Source organism: Wolffia australiana, chromosome 5 (genome assembly GCF_029677425.1).
Source record: "Wolffia australiana isolate 7733 chromosome 5, ASM2967742v1".
Taxonomy (NCBI): domain Eukaryota; kingdom Viridiplantae; phylum Streptophyta; class Magnoliopsida; order Alismatales; family Araceae; genus Wolffia; species Wolffia australiana.
Window position 1 is genome coordinate 5,831,637 of NC_135839.1, and position 21,142 is coordinate 5,852,778.

Below are 21,142 nucleotides of genomic sequence, written 5' to 3' on the forward strand. Positions count from 1 at the left end.
ATAAAATCTAGAAAGGTTATTTCTAATCCATATAAAATCATATGGAAATTAATCAGACATGAAATTTTCCTTTATCTCATGTAAATACCTAAATTTTCTCCATTTATTTAATTATAATTCATTATTGGAATCATATATTCAAGATTAAGGAATGGATGGGTCAACATGCTTTTCAACAATCGGAGAAGTCCACTTCCCTTTCACTTTATAATTATGATCACCAATGTACACAAATAAAACTTGATGAATTTTGGAATCACATTCTTTCACCAGTGCTAAAAATGTAGGAACAATTCTAAGATGATTATTTAAATACAGATAGGGGGTCTACTTTTTATTCAGAATCTCTGAATGGATAGAGGAGAAATATTTAGAGCTACTCTTAAACTTTTAGGTCAAAAAAATTTTGGAGTGTGGTAAATTGAGATTTGAATTTAAATTATTTTTACTAGTCAGATGTTTCTCTCCCCTCATTGATTTTTATCTTGCGTCCTCTACCCTCCAAAGATTATGTCAAATTTTTCTATATTTGTATCAAAATTTGATCCATGTTTGTTGGCCAAAAGTATCTCCTCAGATTTTCAAAAAAGTGTGTTTTATTATCAGTGTTGCTACTTTATCAACAAATTAAAAAATGACATGTATAAGCACTTTCTCGACCATTAAAATTAGAATTAAAGTGAATAAAAATATTTTTTGGTTGTGCTGTATGTTCCCTTTTTTTCCAAATTCGCATCAATTATAATTTCAAGTATTCCTTCTTTAATTTTGCCACTTGCTGCTGCACATTAGGAAACGAAGGTGTCAACTAGTGATTAGCCCATATGGCACTGAGTTGTAATGCAATAATTGTATCCACTTATGTTTACATGAGCACAAGGGTGGATATAGGGTTAATGAGGTGTTTAATCCTTCTCCACCAGTCTGCACAAGTTTCTCAGCTCCAAATATGACAACAGTGATTCCGGTTGACGAAGAATTTAATGAGGCTGCATAAAAACTAATATTCATGTAATAAAAATGATATATAACCAAATGTTTGAACCATTGAAGATAATTTGGACAGTCAATTATCATCATAATTATAATGATATGATACATTAAAAATATTCCGCCCGCTCCAAATATATTGATATATTTTCAGATGATATATTTTGGACCATGAGCTAAGTCAAGTCAAACTGTATCGCCCAAATAATGACCAATCCATTCAGAAGCATAGGCAATCAAAAGAGAAATAAAATTAACGTATAAAAATTAGAAGAGAACTGTTATGATTCTGGGACAGCCAACTTGTACTACACACTAGAAGCCCCAGCCAAGTAGTAGCACTGTTCTTGGTGCAGAAGTCAATGTTTAAGCCAATATAATTGTTGTGGATGGGATTGTGGGGGGGTAATCAAAGCACAATAAATTAGAAATATCGACTAATCAAACACACGACTAAAACCTAGTAGAGTAGGTTAACAGTCAATGAACCAATCAAATAAAACTTAACTAGAGATTAACAGGATTTAAATTCGCACACCAAAATAAGTATATGGTAACATATAAATGGCCAAGACTTTCTCAATCTTTTCAGTAACCACATACACATAAGGAACAAAATAACCACACACGCAAATAATATAAATATGGATTTGGAATAAAACCTGTTGGGAGATTACGATCAATAAACACATCTCTATCTATCTCTCTTTCTCTCTCTCTCTCTCTCTCTCTCTCTCTCTCTCTCTCTCTCTCTCTCTCTCTCTCTCTCTCTCTCTTACTCACTCTCTCTCTCCCTCCTTCCTCTCTCTCTCTCACTCCCTCTGTCTCTCTCCCTCTGTCTCTGACTCTATCTCTCTCTGTGTCTCTCTCTCTTTCTCTCTGTCTCTCTCCTCTCTCTTTCTCTCTCTCTCCCTCTCTCCCTCTCTCTCACTCCCTCTGTCTCTGTGTCTCTCCCTGTCTCTGTCTCTATCTCTCTCCCTGTCTCTGTCTCTGTCTCTATCTCTCTCTGTCTCTCTCCTTTCTCTTTCTTTCTCTCTCTCTCTCTCTCTCTCTCTCTCTCTCTCTCTCTCTCTCTCTCTCTCTCTCTCTCTCTCTCTCCCTCTCTCCATCTTTCCCTCTCTCCCCCTCTGTCTCTATCTCTCTCCCTGTCTCTGTCTCTGTCTCTGTCTCTGTCTCTGTCTCTGTCTCTCTCCCTGTCTCTGTCTCTGTCTCTGTCTCTGTCTCTGTCTCTGTCTCTCTCTCTCTCTCTCTCTCTCTCTCTCTCTCTCTCTCTCTCTCTCTCTCTCTCTCCCTTCCGCTCTCCTTATCTCCCTATCTCCCTATCTCCCCCTCTCCCTCTCTCCTTATCTCCCTCTCTCCCTCTCTTCTTAAATATTATAGTCTCTTACTCAAATCAAAGTCCTCGGGGTACGATTTTCCTTTCTTACTCTAGCTCGTCCAAAATTATGCGACCGCTTCAGACAGGCTTTGAGCTTCAATTCTATCTAGGGTATTGCGCTAATGGGCAATGGACTACGGTTCACGCCCTTAGCCAAATGAAACACCCCACGCTACAAGGACCGCGGAGCTGAGAAAGGAAGTGGCAACAGATCCCGAGAGCACTGCGAAAGATCATTCCCACAAGCACGGCTAAAAGAGTAATATACAGAAGACGCTATCCGCGTCTCAGAGGGGTCGAACCAGGTCACCCCATCAGTTGCCGGGGACGAAGTTGGTAGCGTAGGCCCAGGCGTTGTTGTTGACGGGGTCGGCGAGGTGGTCGGCCAAGTTCTCGAGAGGGCCCTTGCCGGTAACGATGGCCTGGACGAAGAAGCCGAACATGGAGAACATGGCGAGGCGGCCGTTCTTGATCTCCTTCACCTTAAGCTCGGCGAAGGCCTCGGGGTCCTCGGCCAGGTTCAGCGGGTCGAAGCTACCGCCGGGGTAGAGCGGGTCGACGACCTCCCCGAGCGGCCCGCCAGCGACGCGGTAGCCCTCGACGGCGCCCATGAGAATAACCTGCGTGGCCCAGATGGCGAGAATGCTCTGCGCGTGCACCAGGCTGGGGTTGCCGAGGTAGTCGAGCCCGCCCTCGCTGAAGATCTGCGAGCCGGCCTTGAACCAGACCGCCTCGCCGAACTTGACTCCGTTGCGAGCCAGCAGCTCGGGGAAGACGCAGCCCAGCGCGCCAAGCATGGCCCAGCGGGCGTGGATCACCTCCAGCTCGCGGTTCTTGGCGAAGGTCTCGGGGTCGGCCGAGAGCCCGGCGGTGTCCCAGCCGTAGTCGCCCGGGAACTCGCCGGTCAAGTAGGAGGGCGCCTCGCCGGAGAACGGGCCCAGGTACTTGACCCGGTCCGGCCCGTACCACGGGCTGCTCGACGCCGCTGGCTTGGGCTTGGCTGCCGTCTTCCTCATGCTTATCCTCCCCTCGCCCAGCACCTCCGAGGAGTTGTTCCCCAGCTTTACCGCCTTCCCGGCCAGAGACGGAGACGACAGTGCCATGGTGGCCGCCATTGAAAGAGAAGGTGGAGAGCTCTGCTTGTAGGAAGAAGCGTTTGGATGTTGAGAAGAGAGGAAAGAAGGTTTCTTTATACTGCCGTTATCGGACTCTCCTTGAAGCTGATTCGAGGAGCGGCGATACCCTTATCCGGTTAAGAATCAGTAGCTCCCCTCTCATTGGCCGAGATATATTCTCAATGTATCTAGCCGTTCTGGACTTGTGGTTGTCTGGGTAGGCCGGCCACAGCTGGCTCTTCTACTGGCCACAAGAATATTTACAACGATTTTTGGTCTAGATTGTTTCTAGTCGGGGAAGGATGGGCGATCTCCGGGTGAAATATCTCGTAGTTTAAGATTCTGGGAGTCGACATATAATTCTGAGAAAACAACGATTAAAACCTTCATTTTTCTTGGCAAATTATTACTATCCAATATGTGTCGGATCCAACGTAATCATCATCTACGCTCCCAGCCCAAGTCAATCTCTCCCAAGGTATCTTAATTTCGCAATCCCAATCCTAATCAGTACATGTCTCAGTTCCTAAATATGAACTCTAGTCACTCTCTTTTGACATCTGCATCGATTCCTCAATCCAACTCCAAGTTACAAGAGGAACATGCATTTAATCATGGCATTTATATTGTATTCAATATCAGCTAACGTATTAAAGTAATGAATATCTTGCATGTTATCATTTGGCAGTGCATATTCATGTATTTCACAAAAACAACCTGAGTCCATGTTTTGCATCAATTTGGTTATTCTTTTTATGATTATCCTTGTTTGACCTATTTAAAGCAAATCGACTATTAGATAATATATTTACACGAGTTTTAATAGTTTCACAGGTCAGATAAAATGATTTGTGCGATTGAAGAAATCGAAGTCAAAGATATTGTTGGCATTGTTTAAAATTTATGAGCTCGAATGAGTTGAATGAATGTTCTCAAACACTACCTCTGAAAATCAGGTTGTCTGTCTACAATACAGAAACTTTGCTTTTAATGTCATCTATAACCTCAAACAAACCATTGGAATTGATTCATTCATGCACATGTTGGGGTGGGGGGTGAAGGGATGCCCCAGTTTTTATCTCTTTTTGGTTTCCTATATTATGTTATTTTTATCAATGAATTTAAAAAGCTTACATGGCATTATCCACTCAAACAAAAAAATGATGCTTTAACATAATTTTTGAATTTCACAGAAGAAGACAGTTTTCAACCTACCTTACACAACAAGGTATTAAATAGAGTACAGAAACTGGTACTACAGAAACTGGTCTATGTACTCCAGCACAAACTGGTACTACAGAAAGAAATTAAAGGCAAATCACCATAATCACTATTCCTCTTATTGATTAATCCTCCATTCCACAAATTTTGGGATCAAGCAGCAGCCACATGTACATATCTCATAAAAAATATACCAACTCTGATTCTAAAAAATCAATAATCATATACAATTCTCTCATCCACTTTACCTAGTTATTATTTTTGAAAGACTCTTGAATGATTCTGTTACCCAAATATATACCATCATGTATAAAATAATCTTACTAAAATATCGGATATGCTTACATGTTTTGGTATATTTATCTCCATCTTGGAAAACAATATACATCACTCAAATCAGTTAAAGTTTATATTATTACACACCTCATTTTTTATGAAAAACCATTTCTATATGATAATTTCACTCCACATTATCTTATACCCTTTTTATTTATCCAGTGACTCTCCGTTATTGTCCTGTAAATTTATACTCATAAACTATATTTATATATTGACATTCATACGAATTAGGTCAATGACCCGCCTTGAACACATCCACAAGAAAAAAATTATCCACCTAATGGAGTCCAACATCCTATTAATGACAATGAACCTATTATCATTGACATTATACCTTACCAAGACATAATCAATGATTCATAAATTCTAAACCCATCCTCCATAACTATTCCATCAAATGCATCATTAAGTTTATACCTACCATATCCTGTCTATTAAAGATATCAATATTCATTATGACATCACCCTTCCAAAACTTCAACAATACAATGACAATATCGTAGGCCAAAAAACAAAAAATTTACCCGAGCACCCTTCACTTCTACTCTTCATCACTCTATAATTCTAAGTTTTACCGTCTTTCAAAAAGACCCTCACTTGGAGAAACAAACAACAAATGAATCTAATTAATTTATAAAAAATAATACTTCATCCCTAGCTTTCAGATTCCGTGATTGTCACATGATTGGATCCAAATGGACCTTTATATAAGTTCATATAATGCAAAGAAAAAATATGTTGATGATAGATTTATATGGCCTACAATCCAGTCATAATTTTATATTTAACTTCTTTGAAAAAATTAGATTCATTATTATTCGTGAGTAATGTCTATGATTGAGGGCACCAATATGGGCAATGATTAGTGAAGTATAATGATATCATAATGGCTTAATCACATATCTATAAACATATGTTCTAGATATTCTTATTGATAGCTTATTCAAGAAGTGCATCAAAATATACAGATAAATATTATATCACCTAACATTCATATGATGAGTATGGTTGATCCTAAACACTTTAGTGCGGAGATACAAAGGTGATAGCATCAAATTAGGTCAATAAAAAAATGTTTTTATGCTTTATTTTTAATACTTATTTTTTATTTTCAATTGCACTATTCACCATTTAAGGATAAAATGAGAAATTTATGATTTATTTTTCTAAGATAAAAAGTTTACGTATTTATTATTTTTTGAGACTAACCCCACTCAACTCGGAGGAACCAAGTGGATTTCTCACATCTTTTTGGAGTTTTTACTTAAAATACAGGACTTAGGTAAATAAAATGGTAAATTTGGGATACAGATGGGAGGAAAGGAGATACCCAAGACATTTACTATATAATAAGAAGTCCAATACACAAGCTGCCCACTCTAGGAGCCCATTCAAACCTCATTAAGAACCAGGTCAACTAAAGGCAAGAATTGTGGAGCTAAATCACAATTTGAATTTGAAATGCCTTTTTTCAAATCTGGGAAGGAGATAACATTGATTAAGTTTGGAAATCAAGTAATTGTGTCCCGCCAAAATCTTATAATAAAATGGCTGGGAGAGTCGGCGCACTTCTATTTGATCTCTTCTCCCCTCTCTTTGTATCTCATCTTGGATTTCTACTCCCAAAATGTTGTTGGAGGCCAAGTGAGTCAGATTTATTTGATCTATTCCTGTTCTACAAGAGTCTGGGAAAGAGATTTCAAGGGTGATCTAGATTCTTGGAGAAAGAGCCCCTCTTGGCCCTTGGGGGAAGTAAAAACAATGTTTGTGTGATCTCATGAATGTTTGAATTGAATTTTCTCACCTTTTTATCTAGATGAGTGTTCTAGAAGATACCACAGACTTCAAGCTATCCAACTCATCAACCGGTACTAAAACATTTGTCATGTAGCAAAGGTTACAACATTTTTTGTTCACTACCCATTTCTACCACAATTTCATCACGTTAAGGGCGGCCTAAGGTTCTATTTGTCCTTAAAATTTATTTATTGCTCTAAAAATATGTTAAAAGTTTCTTTAAAATCATAATAAATAATTAGAACTCATTAGAAACAACATAAATACTTTTAATTTATTTAAAGTAGTTTTGACTAGTCTTCCTTCATTTTGTTGATTTACTCTTTGGAAAATAGTTAAAATTATGTAAAATATTGCTGCATAAATCAGAGCGTTAAAATGACTTATTTATCCAAAATTCTGGTTTATCAAAAGGAAACTCAGTGGGTGCTCTTTTGGGAAAGAGTACACTTAATCAATCTTTAAAGAGTACACTCTTGAATTTTATGTTATGAAATGTTGAGAATTTGAAGAGTCACGTACGTGAGAAGAGGAAGAAGAAAGGAAGAAGAAGAAGAAGAAGAAGAAGAAGGAGGAGGAGGAAGAAGAAGGAGGAGGAAGGAGGAGAAGAAGAGAGAGAAGCAGGGAAAGCAGGAAGACGCCGTCGTCCTTCTCACCTTCCGCCGCCCGCCCAGCGACGTCCGCGCCGCCAACCGCCGCGCCGGCCGCTGCTGCCCGTGCAGCTGATCGCAGCTCGACTGCCGTTGGATATCCCTCGCCCGCCGACGACCTCGACCCTCCCTCTCTCTTGTCCCAGCCATCTCCCGTTCTCCCGCAGCCCCATTCGCGTTCCCGCCCGTCTCTTCGACCCCCGCCGATCCACCGTCCGTCTGCCGCCCATCCGCGCCCGTGCATCTCATCGACCCCGCCACTCTGCCGGCCTCCCACCGTTCTTCCCGTCGATCCCTTCCTCGCCGTTCCATCTTACGCCCGCGATCCGCGGATATCTGCTCCGGGGTCTCCTCCGCTGCCGGTGGTTCGCGGAGCCTTCTGCTGCCTGCCGTTCGCCGACCGCGAGCGCCGCAGCCTCGGCGGACAAGCGCCTTGCGTGCGGCCCGGGAGCAGCCGGCCGCACACGCAGAGCACGCCGCCAGCGCGCCCACCTTACGCCCGTCCACTGGCCTTCCCCTCGCCCTGCCGCACGCCGGTTGTGGACGCTGCAGCTAGCGCTGGCGACCTGCCTCGCTGCCACAGCGTGACTGGTGATCGTGCCCGCGGCGCCTGACGCCCGCGCGGCCCCGCCCGCCTCCACCGGCCCATCTGGCCCATTCCGTCGACGACCAGATCGCGCCTGGAATTGTCTGCTGACGACGCCGACTCTCACCTGGCGCCCTGCCCGTCAATCCGGACTCCTGCACTCCTACGGATCTCCAGTTGCGCATATTCGTCGCCAGCGCGACAACGGTACCCCTCATTCGCTCCCCTTTACATCCTTTACTTTCTTCAGTGCACTTTCGGTTCGCCTCTTCCGCTCTCGGGTTAGATAGGTGAGCGAGAGACAGGTTGAGATAACGACGAAAATACTACAAGAGTCTTAACTGCCTGGTACGAGTCGGGTCCTCCCGACGCGTGTGAGCACTACAGCGGGGTTCTCCCGTTCGGCAACGTACTTGCCCTCGACCCTCTCGGGCGAGGTTCAGGAGGTCCGTTCGACTTCACTCAAAGTGATCCCATCTATTCTCTGGAATGGCATCCACTGCTCGTCAGCGCACACACGTACAACACGTAGGGACTTTCGCATTGCACGTCATCATTACTACCTGTCCTTAGCATCCGTCAGACGACGTCAATCAACGTAGTCCGATTAGTCCTCGAATTGATACCGAGCCCGTATCCTCGGTCACGACCGGACGACGTCTCGACGACGTCCGGCATCAGGATGGCTAGTTGTACAAACGCTATGACCCATCAGGCCCTAATTAGGGATTATATATGATCTTAGCTCGGATGCAGCAATAAGTTTGTGAAGATAATTTTGAGATCAAGATGGGATTTTCTTCCCTCTATTTAAGAGGAGAGAACCTCAAGGAAGATGATACAATGAAGTCATCGGCCAAGGTCATGGAAGCATATGAGCTAGAATTTATGAATGATTTTCTAATGCATCAGTTCTAATTGAGATGACCAATTTGGTTTTAACAATAAACAGTACCCTAAATCATTCTAGAAGTGGCACACATACGAAGGATAATGCATACATGGTAAATGATGGCAAAAGTATGGTTTCATTTGGCACCTCTATACTGGGTACTCAACCTATCAGTTAATTTAAAACAACACATGATTAATTCATCTATAGATTAGATATAGTCAATTCATTTTTAGGAGATAAATATTTACGTCACTTTCAAGAGTCATTCACTTGATAGGTATATTGGCCTACTGTGTCACAGATATATATTTCATTAGGATTGAAGGATATACTTAAAGTGTAGGGGGTTTTAATAAATTTTTAAATATAAAAGACAAAAGCCCATTTTTGAGAAACACCAAAAAGCTCATAAGCACTCGCCTTGTTTCCAAGTGATTAGAATTCCCAGACAATATTTACATATCTTTGGAGGTATTGTTAAAATGTGGAAAGCTGTTGGTGTTTCTTAAAAATAGGCTTTTGTCAAAAATTATGTAAATATTGTCTGGCATAAATGGGCTTTTGGTGTTTCTCAAAAATTACAACAAGGGGATTTGATGTTCCAATGACCACATGGATACAGTTAGAGGTCCGACATATGTGGCCCTTTAACTGTATATTTACAAAAAAAAAATAATAAAAAAGGATGCGCTTAATAGGAAGAGTTTTATTTCTCTTAAATTTTGTTTCTAGTAAGAATGCACCAATTATTAGCATCCGAATTTTTCAGTCTTTTTTAGTGAGCAATCACTAGAATTTTAATTAACTACGTATTTCTAACACATTTGTTTATAGTGATCTATCTGAGGTAATTTAAATGGAACAACGACCTGGTTACAAAGATCCATCATTTCCTATTAATTTTTTAAACTGTGCAAATTTTTGTAACCGCAAAAACTCCTACGGCATGGTTCAGGAACTTGCTATTTTTCTCCAAAACTTTATATTACTGGCTAAAAAACTAACCCATCCTTCACTTTTACACTCCATTCATCTCTTTCTATAGTTTACATACAAGAGTGGATAATAATATTATTATAGTCAATTATTATATGCTTTTAATGAAACACATAATGTCATTATCTTCAAAATAGCATTTGTTTTCGTGACTTAGGCCCAGCCCATTTCTTTCTCGGCGTTATCCTCATTATTTATACGAATGGGTACCTTTTATATTAAAATTAAAGTTATTTTTTGCTTTATAGAATTAAGATGTAAAATTTTAAGCCATTATGCACATCGTGTCTAATCTCTCCTTCTATTTATTTAATTAATCATGACTATGTCACATTAGATGGACACTTTTACCGAGATGTTTTAGGTGCCTTCAAATATGTCAACAAGACTATAAGACTAGATATGTGCTTCTTTGTTAAGTTATCATGTTAAAATTGCATCATCAAAATGCAAAAAAATGATCATCACTTACAGATCTACTCGGTTATCTCAAATGTACTACTATACACAACATCAAAGAGTTCACAATAATTATGTGCTGAATTTTATTAACTTATCATATAAAAATGGTAAAACACATCTCTAAATCAAATTTTGTGATAATTAAAGGAATAAACAACTACGCCCTAAGTCCTGCATTTGATTATTTCATGTGCTTGTTTAAGGTTTTAAGACTAACCCCATCTGGCTCATCAACTAAAGTGTATTTACTCAAATGTATTCGTGATGTTCAACTAAGATTCAGGATGTAGATATGTAAAATATAATTGATGTGAACAATTAAGGAAAAAGAGAGTCTGGAGTTTGTCAAGACCATTAGAGATAGCCTACATAAGGAGTTCAAGACACGGACTTACATTCCTCAATATTTCAAAAGGTAATTAAGCTTAAATTTTTCTAGGAGGCTCTGAATGTGCATCTGAAGCAATGCTTCTCACTCAAAACCTTAGAATTCATCCACGATCAAGAGTCTTTGAATTTTTATTTCAAAAATCTCTCTTTCTCTCTTGATTGTCTCAACCTTAATTTCGTTCCCAATGTCAACCCTCTAAGGGAAGAACCTCTTTTTAATATCATTTGGATCCGTTTTTACTCAAGGGAGAAGATCGAAAGGTTTGACGCTTTGAAAAAGGTATCTGGAGTAGACACCAGAAATCCTCAAAAGGCTATGATAAGATACAAATTAGGCATGTGAACTCATGCTTGAGCATGTAGTTAAAAAGCATAGTTCACCCATTTATATGCATGCTATCATGATTTTTATGTAATTTTCACCAAAAATAGATAAGTCCACTTAAACACTGTTTTTACGTTAAATTGAGTACATTTTGAGATTTATTATTGTCGAAGTGGAAAATAGATTTAGAAATAATTATTTCGATGAAAATTTGATTTTAATTGTATATTAGAAGATATTTAATTCAAATTTTATAGAACTTTTTTTATTTTGTTTGATACTTTGTACGTATTTTTTAGGTTAAAAAATACAAAAGGGGGCCCATATTCCACTGGGCTGACGTGGAAAGACTACTAGGCAGCCACACCAAAGTGGCATGCCAAGGGTGAGCCGAGGAGCACACAGGTGGCACGCACATGTGTGTGAGTGTGTGCATGTACTTACGTTGAGGAGACATGGCATGTTGCAGGCCACCGGATCATCTATCAAAGGTAAGTATTATACTTACCTTCTTTGTCTTTTTCTGCAGATTGAATGGGACATGTGGTGAAATCAAGAGTGATGGACGTTAGTCCATCACATCCGATGGCCGCAAATGCACCCGATCATGAGGCGACGATCCAATGGCTTAGAAGCAATCCAAACTTGATGAGGAGCATTGATAATCTCAATTTAGGGGTTTTAATTTCATCGTTGGTAATTGAGATTACTCAATAAAAATTATATTTAACCCCGGACGAGACGGAACAGATGACGAAATGGATGACAAAACGCGTCCCAGCATATGCCAAAAAAACCATCACCTTCCGTCACCGTCCCTTCATAGGGCGTCCCGTCACGTCCTCATCACCTTGATGGCGTCACTGTCACCAGTGACGTGAATAAAACCCTACTTGAACAGAGGGATATATCTCTAATTATTTATAGGCGGAGTCGGTTTGGTCGCACAAAAAAAAACAGGGACTTCTGCGCCAAATGCCAGGAAATAAAAATGCCCACGTCACGTTGCGAAATCTCAGCTGTCAGAAAGATTAAAAATAATGATTTTATATGTATCTTCTGTCCTTTTTAACTTTTCAAAAAATTCCGTCACAATCATCATCCGTGACGGCTGTTCCATCATGTCTCGTGTCCTGGGCATCATGTCACTGTCACGTCCCCATCACGACCACTTCGTCATCCGTCACCGTCACCGTCACGGACCTCTAAAACCGTCACTGTCACTTCATCCCTCACATTTCCGTCACCATGACGCGTGCCGATCCCTAGTCAGAACACCAATTGGATGACGATTGGTCCCCTCCACTCGTCACGGTTGGAGCCGAACACCAACCGGATGACGATTTGTCACCGTCCACTCGTCATCGTTGACGCTGAACCCTAGCGCCTATAAAGCCCCGGTGGCAGTTCCAGAAACAGAGATACAGCGACGATGGAAGGCGGCGAAGAGGCGGCGGAGGCGGCGGCGGCGGCGGCGGCGGAATCGTCCGCACCGGCGATCGGAGAGCCGTTGGATCTGATGACAGCGCTACAGATCGTGATCAAGAAGGCGCTCGCGCACGACGGCGTCGCCCGCGGTCTCCACGAAGGCGCCAAAGCCATTGAGAAGCACGCTGCTCAGCTCTGCCTTCTCGCCGAAGACTGCGATCAGCCCGACTATGTTGAGCTCGTCAAGGCCCTCTGCGCTGAGCACAATGTCCACCTCGTCGCCGTCCCCAGCGCCAAAACCCTCGGCGAGTAGGCTGGTGTAAGTCTCCTAGATCAATGCAATTCCTGGTTTTTTTTATTTGATAGTTCGTGGCGATTCGTGGGTTTTGTTTTCTTTGATTTGGGGATCCTGTTTTGGCTGTTTTATTTTGTATTTCATTGTTTAGAGACGTGAAGCTGTCAATGAAACACTTTTATAGTTGTAATAGTCTTGTGTTTTTCTTAGATTTGATGTTCGACTCGTACTCGATTGTGCTTAAAATTAGATTAACTGCGTTTTATTTGATCGTTGAATTTCTTTGTCATTTGGATTTGGTCGGTGGTTTAATTGATTAGCGAGGATTTGAGGTTCTTTGTGTGATTCTCGATTTACATTATGTTGACATTTAGCGACTTTTTTATTTTGAGGAATTAAACTATCGAATTCAGGCGTTCCCAATTCTGTTTTATCACCCGTTCGTGATTGAATTTATCCCTTGTTTTCGTCTGTTTCTCCTTATTCTTTCTCACCCTCGTTTCTGGTGATTCAGCTGTGCAAGATCGATTCAGAAGGAAAGGCTAGGAAAGTGGTGGGCTGCTCCTGCGTTGTCGTCAAGGTTTGTGAATCTTTAAAACTCGAATTTTTATAATGATGATGATGGTGATGATGGTGGTGATGGTGGTGGTGATGATGATGACTGATGATTGATATGGTGATGGTCGTGGTGGTGGTGGTGGTGGTGGTGGTGGTAATGATGATTGATTATTTATGATGATGGTGGTGATGAAGATGGTGATGATGACGGTGGCAGTGATGATGATGATTATGATGATAATGGTAGTGATGTTGATAGCGATAGTGATGATAATAATGATGAAGATGATGGTGATAGTGATGATGATGATTATGATGATAATGGTAGTGATGGTGATAGCGATAGTGATGATAATAATGATGATGATAATGGTGGTGATGATGATGGTGATAGTGATGATGATGATTATGATGATAATGGTAGTGATGGTGATAGCGATAGTGATGATAATAATGATGATGATAATGGTGGTGATGATGATGGTGATGGTGATGATGATGATAATGGTGATGGTGATGATGATGATGATGATAATGATTGATGATGATAATGGTGGTGATGGTGGTGGTAATGATGATGGTGGTGAAGCTGATTGTGATGATGCTGATGATGACAATGGTGGTGATGGTGATTGTGATGTTGCTGATGATGATAATGGTGGTGATGGTGATAGAGATGATTTTTTTTTGAATTAAGATAGTGATAGTGATGATAATGATGATGGCGGTAATGATGATGGTGAATATGTTTGCAGGACTATGGAGAGGAGTCGGAAGGCCTCCACATTATGTTAAGTCTCATTGATTATTTAATTTAAATGGTCTTCATATCGCCCCCTGTTTCTGTGTTATATGCCCCTGCCTGGTTCTCTTCTCTCAGTCGATTTATTGGGCTTCTTGCCCTGGCAAATTTTGCATCTCTCACTCTCTGTAGAATTATCATGAGAAAGTGTCAAATTTCTATCGGTATTATATTTTGAACTGTTTGAGGAGTAATGAAGAATGGTTGTGGAGTAAATCACATGTGTTGTGCTTTCAGACTATTACTCGGAGAGCAACTCAACGAAAGGATTGATAACGTAACACATTGACCTTTTCAGAAAATAGAGTATATTTTTTTCATTTTATTGTGGTTTGTAAATCTTTCATTTAATGATAACTTCATATCAGTACGGCCCAAGGGAGGTTCAGGTTTGGAAAAATGGGGTTGGAACAGAGAACTAGAAAAAATGGATTACTTAGCTTTGAATGTCAATTCAATTCGTGTCACTGGTGTGTCCTTTTGAATATTTTGTTTATTTACAAACCAAGTATTGTTATAATTCTGTTCTAGTATCTCATATCAAGAAATCTTGGAATCTCCACAATTCAGATATCAGAAGTGTAGATCTAGTTAATATTATAATTTTTTATTTCTCTGATACATTTTTAAAAAATATTTCCATAATATATTTAATGCTGAAAAATATATTTAATATTTCCATAATATTTCCATAATATACAAGATAAATCAAAAACTGTTGAAAATCACAATTGTTTAACAAAAAATATTCAAATGATGGGTCTAGATAAGATCATAAATATTCCTCTCCTCGTGGTTAGGTGTTCAGGATAGTTAGAAGCACTGAAAATGATGAATATAATAGGTAACTTACGTAATTTTGTTATAGCTTATGGAAATCATATAATTTTAAATCGAGTTATAAATAATTTTCATAAGCTATTACGAAATTACATAAGTTACCTTTTATATTCATCATTTTCAGTGCTTCTTACTATCCTGAACACCTGCCATGAGGAGAGGAATATTGCTGATCTTATGTAGACCCATTATTTGAATATTTTTTGTTAAAAGATTGTGATTTTCAACAGTTTTTGGTTTCCATAAATGAATACAATAGGTAATGATATTTTAATTAATGAATAAAATTGGGTAAGATTAAGATGGTAATTTAGGGGGGGGGGGAAATAATGATATTCTAGGCACAAAATAAATGAATATCTTATTCTTGATTGGTGATGCGCAACAGTGGAGAGCTACTTGGTTGGGGGGAGGTGTGTGTTACTTCAACAATAATAACATGTGTGCACTTAACAGTGGAATGTAATTATCAGGTGGCAGTTGGTGGTTGTGACGGCACAGCTGGTGGCCACAAGTAGGGGTCAGCGACAGCAAGAGAGGTGGCAGTGACTGAAGCAAACAGCCTATGATTGTTTGGATTAGATTCATATGGTCAAATAGTTATGATTTTTAATGGTATTTGTTGAAGAGATTTCCTAGGGATCAAAGGGACCCGTCAGGAAGGAAATCTCAGGACAATCAAGGGGGAAGATTGTGTTTCTTATTTTTGTGTGAGTCCTAGGTAGAATGATTTCCTACTCTAGAATCCTTTATTCGGCCCCCTCAAACTCGCCCAATCCACCCTCAAACAAGAATGGACAAACAAAAGAGCTGTTTCACTCGACAAATGCAAGTTTTATAATTGAGAAAGAGATATGGTCTTCACTGCTCCTGATTGCTTCTGAATTCCAAAGACTGGATGGTCAGAATGAGTTTACATACTCCGCAGATCCATGTCATCGTTTGGTCAATATCCTGAAAATAGGTTCTAGATTGAAATATAGACCTAATGTACTAAATGTGAAACTTCTCAGGCCAAGTCATTGGCTTTATTTGAGGCCTTTATTACCCCTCTTAGGTCATAAATGCTCAATTAACTGTAAGAATGTAGGCCAATATTGCCAGTTGGTTTCAAGGAAGTCAAGGGGTTTAAAATAATAAATATAAGAACTTAGGTAGTGAAATGGCACTAATTATATTTTCATCACTAAATCATGCGTAAATTAGGTTCAACCTGATAATTTAAGAGTCATATTGAGTAATGCATACCATAATTTGTGCTTATCAAGTAACATGAAATTTTCCATGCAATCGCTATTGTCAAAATTTCCTTGGAAATACCGGTGAAGCTTTTAGATTATTTATGACCTGTCTTTTTGTTTCAGATCCTGGAACAGGTTTTCAAATGACATTAATACAGTTGTGGAAGAGAAGTTCGACATTAATACTGCTATGCAAAGACCAACACCGAAGTAATATGGATAAAATGAAGATTAAGCTAGACCATACTGCCTATCAGATTCCTCTCAGATTTAATTTGGTTTGATAACGGAAAAATAATTCCAATCCAAATGGTTAACATTTTGCAAGGATTTCCACATTGAGTTGAAAACTCATTTTCTTAAAAAAAAATTCAAATGAAAATTGTAAAATTTATCAAATCAAAACAATCTATCACACAATAATAATGTTAGATTTCATTTCCCCTCTCCCGAATATAATAAATTAGATGAGGTTCTTATCCCCATCATCAATTGAAAACAAGGATAAAAATGTGACTATGATATTCATATAGGTACATAATAGGAAGAACCAGGAAAAGAGGGTGGGGTTGGCTATTGTCAATTAAATATTAAATTAGTATCAAAAGGGGGATACTCTATTAATTGAAAATATGCATGTCAAAATTTCTCCATAGGAAGGGTAAAATTCAAAATCTACGTACAATAATGAAAAAACGTTGCTTGGAACAATGAAGTTTGAAGTAAATGACCAAGATATATATGACTCCTGATCTCCATACCCATGATGAAGAAATACTATATAGATACTATTTATCTTTATTTTAGTCTGATTTGGGGCTTAAAAATATTACATAAAAGGATAAACTATTTCATATCCAAATACAAAACATAAATAACTGGACATTATATGAGATAATTTTAACTTTAATTGTAGGATATCAAGTTGTGTGACTTACAGTTGGGGAATCATTGAGCGTGTTTGATTAGGTAGGGTGTTGGGAGGAGAGGGGTAGTGTGTATCTTTTTTTTTCATCTTCAGAATGTCATAACTCAAATCACTTAGTGTGTAATCTTCTTGATGTTCCCTCAGCAGAGTACATTCGCATGCCCTTGATATAGTGATAAATTGAGGACACAATATTTACTGGATACTTGTGTTGATAAATGGTGAGAGAAATTTTCTGGTGGGGAGATAATTGGCTTGGTGCGAACCTCTTGTAAATTTATCTCGGGGTACTTCTTTACCAATTGATCCAACAGAAAATTTTCTTCTAATTCTATGAGTTTTTCTACAAAGTTCTTATCTTGAATATCATTCAAGAAAGTTTCCGATTGCCACTTTTTATGGATTTCATCATTCATTATCTGATACACTAATAATAGCTATATAAATTGATTTTTCAAATACAAATCTTAAGAGATATATGACCAATAACTAAAATTTCATTGTCTTGACCGATGCACTTTTGAAACAAGATGTATCTTTTAGCCTACACATTGAATAAAATCTTAAGGACAAATTATTACCTGTCTACGCCAATGGATGCTTATTCATACCAAATGGGTGAACCAAAATCCTTCACAAAATAATAAATGAGGATTAACTATCATCATGCGAATCTTAAATAAGGAGATTAAGAGAAGAATACACCCATCAAAATGTATAAATATTTTAAGTTTAATTTATTCCATTTCGTTCTACAAAGGTGTTTAAATTTTAGTTTATGATGGACCATATTATTCAAATTTTAAAATCAATGAGAATTGATTGCTTTATTTGGATTATTCTTGGTGGCGAATAGTTTTATTTATTATAATATTGGACCCCAATTATGGATTTTACCATTTAAGGAAGTTATGAAATTTATCTTACATGTCATCATAAGGTGTAACATTAAATTAATGAGAATAGTGTGAAATGAATTAGAAAATGGAAAGTACAAAAGAAGTCAGTGTTTTGGGGATAGTGTTTAGTGAGACTCACAAATTTATTCTCCCACATGGAACCCCCCCTTTAAAATGTTTTTTGTAAAGGTGCAATGGAATATTTCAAATAGATGCCAAAGCTAACTTTGAATGTTCACACGAATATAGATAAAATTTTCATATAATGCCTTTTAGATTTGAGAGAGTTTTGACTTATTTTATTAATTGGATTCTGTCTCAGGTGTGGTGTTATAAAATATATATTAAAAACCCCTAATTAAAATAAATATAATTATAAGAAACTGATAAAATATATCCAAATAAAAATAATGAATCATACATTTCAGATGAAAGTGGAGAAATAAAGGGGACAGATGGATCCACAGAAAACTCTATAATATGAATATAATTCAGTATTAAATTATGAAGTAATTAAATTGTATCTATTTGGGGATACGAGGATCATGATACCATATGTCTATTTATTATTAATGGTTATTCTATATAAATCTATGGCATCATTGAAGATGCGGAATTGAATGAATTATAAAGAATAATAAAAGGAAAAAAAATAATAGAGTTTTTTATAGAAAGAAATTGAATTAAAATAATTTACAAAATGATTTTATTAAGAAATGATTTTCATCATTTTTACCATGATAAGCTCTAAGAATATTACTTGGGTTCAAACATACCTTACCCTTCGATACAATTTTTAATGGAGGTTTACATGATCAGATTTTGAATTTCATGCAAATACTTTTCACATGTATCAAGAAAATAATATCAAAATATTATTTGGATTGTTAAACACATAACCCTTTCTAGAGAGAGTATGGAGACCAATAGAAATGTAATTTAACCAAATTAAATAATACAAACAGATTAAATGTATACTAGTTATCAAAGAACTATTGTTGAAGTAATTATTTATGATACAGTGTATATACAGTGAAAAGAGACTAAAGATATTTCTTAAGAAAATATTTTCAAATTTAGGGGGAAAATGAAATTTATTGTACGATAAAAAGGTGAAAATTCATAATATCTTTCAACAACGCCTTGCCCAAGATCATAGAAAACTACTTGTGCATCTCACTATATTGTCACCACTGTATTGACCAAAGTCATCATATGGAATCATTTAAAACAGAATATGTATGTGCTCCGTGGGAGTGGTTGAATACATCATTTTGGGAATTTATGGGCTTGATTGATAACTCAAAATCCGTATGTGTTGTGGAATCAATGTAAATTGAATCAGACTGATTAAAAATCAAAGATGGTCATATCACCTTATGTTTAACTTTTTTTACTCTTATTTTTCTGCATGGGAGACTCTTTTAACCCCTGCACATATTTAACCTCTAGATGTATCCACACAATTGATGTGACATGGGATCTCCTCCTCAACTCTTCCAATTCTCATAATCAAGTCTCCCTATTGAAGGGAGTTATTTGAGAAGATGGAGACAAGGAGTGGAATTTATGTCTAGCATGGGCACCTAAAATGGTTCCCCCCCTCAATCTATACCTAAGCTAGAGCTTTATACAAAGCCCTAAAAGTTTAAGTTTGTCCATCAATATTGGTAGATCTTATGCGTGTGACCCTCTCAGTGATGGATATTATGTGGTCATCAAGACAATTACACTTTCATGATTTATTTAAGTTTATTGAAATAATATTTTTATTCATTATTTTTTATGTGTGATGTTTATTATGAGGTCCTTCACTATGAAAAATTAGTGAATTATGATGATATCATAATATTATGATCAATAGTCTTCAAGTCTGTATTCCCAATATTCCTATTCATTGGATACTCAAGAAGTACATGCAGTTATAGAGATAAAATAATATTATTTTCCTAGTTATATTAGAAATATGGTTCGTCCTATTGCCATTCATGTGGTCACACTAAGGCAAAGGGTGGTGCTCATTAGGGAAAGAGTTCACTGATGTGATCTATATGAACCCCTTAATGGTATTATAACTAAGTGTCAATGAGCTTGATTCATGTCATGGTTGTATGTGGTCCATGGACTTTGGACACCAAAGGACATCTTGTGTATGGATGCCCTTGTTTTGACTAAGGCGTACGAGTCCCTAACAATGGGAATTCATTAATTGGTTTTAATCAATAAAAAATTAATCTATATGATGATGTAATTAATTAATTTGAAAGGCCAATAAAGCTTATTGGACTGCTGGAGACGTTAACTAGACCGATACATAGTACTAGATAATTACATGCAAATTATCTTTTGGACGTCAAAAGATTTACTTAAAGTTTAACTATTTTTGTTTTAAATTTAAAATTAATATAAGTAGGGAAAGGATCTGAATGAAATTTTAAAGTCCAAAACTTTTTAGGATTTTTTTCTTTCTTCTCCCTTCTGCCCTTTGCACTATCCATTTACGATGCAATCTAGGTGACATAATGATGACGATGGAGTGTGAATGGAGCTCATCAAGAGGGAGTAGATTTGACATGTTAAAGACCTTATAGATACATCTAGAAACTACAAAGTTGAGCATCTTGATACATCTCGCTTGAAGATCCAAGAGATCATGGATGTAATCTGTGCCAAGGTGATTTAATAAATTGTATTGTTGGTTTCATTTTTATTCCATTCAAAGTCCTCCACTACAGGAATTGCAATTGTTTCATTTGGATCAAGGCCCAACCCAAAATTAGGCATAATCAAAACATAGACATCTATACATAAGACATCTTTGTTGTCTCAGGTCTAAAGACCACTCAAACAATCATGAAATGAATCAAACCTATTGACATCTAGGTATAATAGCATTAATGGATTCATACATATGAAATCAGTGAACTCCTTCCCTAAAGAGTACACATTATTTATCATTGATGTCTATACACTAACGACCAAAAGATAATCCATAATTTTTAAATAA

General features: G+C 37.9%; 1 protein-coding gene, 1 long non-coding RNA gene and 1 pseudogene across 3 annotated transcripts; 2 read left to right on the top strand and 1 right to left on the bottom strand.

Annotated features, from left to right (window-relative positions):
- Nucleotides 1-2,585: 2,585 nt before the first annotated feature.
- On the bottom strand, nt 2,586-3,536 carry LOC144702873 (chlorophyll a-b binding protein, chloroplastic). Its single transcript, XM_078574873.1, has one exon. It carries the CDS (start codon nt 3,481-3,483, stop codon nt 2,683-2,685), a length of 801 nt encoding a protein of 266 aa, XP_078430999.1. The 5' UTR covers nt 3,484-3,536; the 3' UTR covers nt 2,586-2,682.
- Nucleotides 3,537-3,854: 318 nt separating this feature from the next.
- LOC144703343 (uncharacterized) lies at nt 3,855-4,479 on the top strand. Its single transcript, XR_013581522.1, has 2 exons — nt 3,855-3,961; nt 4,310-4,479. It is a non-coding gene; the product is annotated as an uncharacterized LOC144703343 (long non-coding RNA).
- A 7,709-nt stretch (nt 4,480-12,188) lies between these two features.
- On the top strand, nt 12,189-14,443 carry LOC144703513 (small ribosomal subunit protein eS12-like; annotated as a pseudogene). Its single transcript, XR_013581544.1, has 3 exons — nt 12,189-12,891; nt 13,382-13,447; nt 14,181-14,443. The product of XR_013581544.1 is annotated as a small ribosomal subunit protein eS12-like (transcript).
- Nucleotides 14,444-21,142: the final 6,699 nt, after the last annotated feature.

What these genes read in the sequence shown, in the direction of transcription:
- LOC144702873 (XM_078574873.1), bottom strand. Translation starts at nt 3,483, where the DNA reads ATGGCGGCCACCATGGCACTGTCGTCTCCGTCTCTGGCCGGGAAGGCG.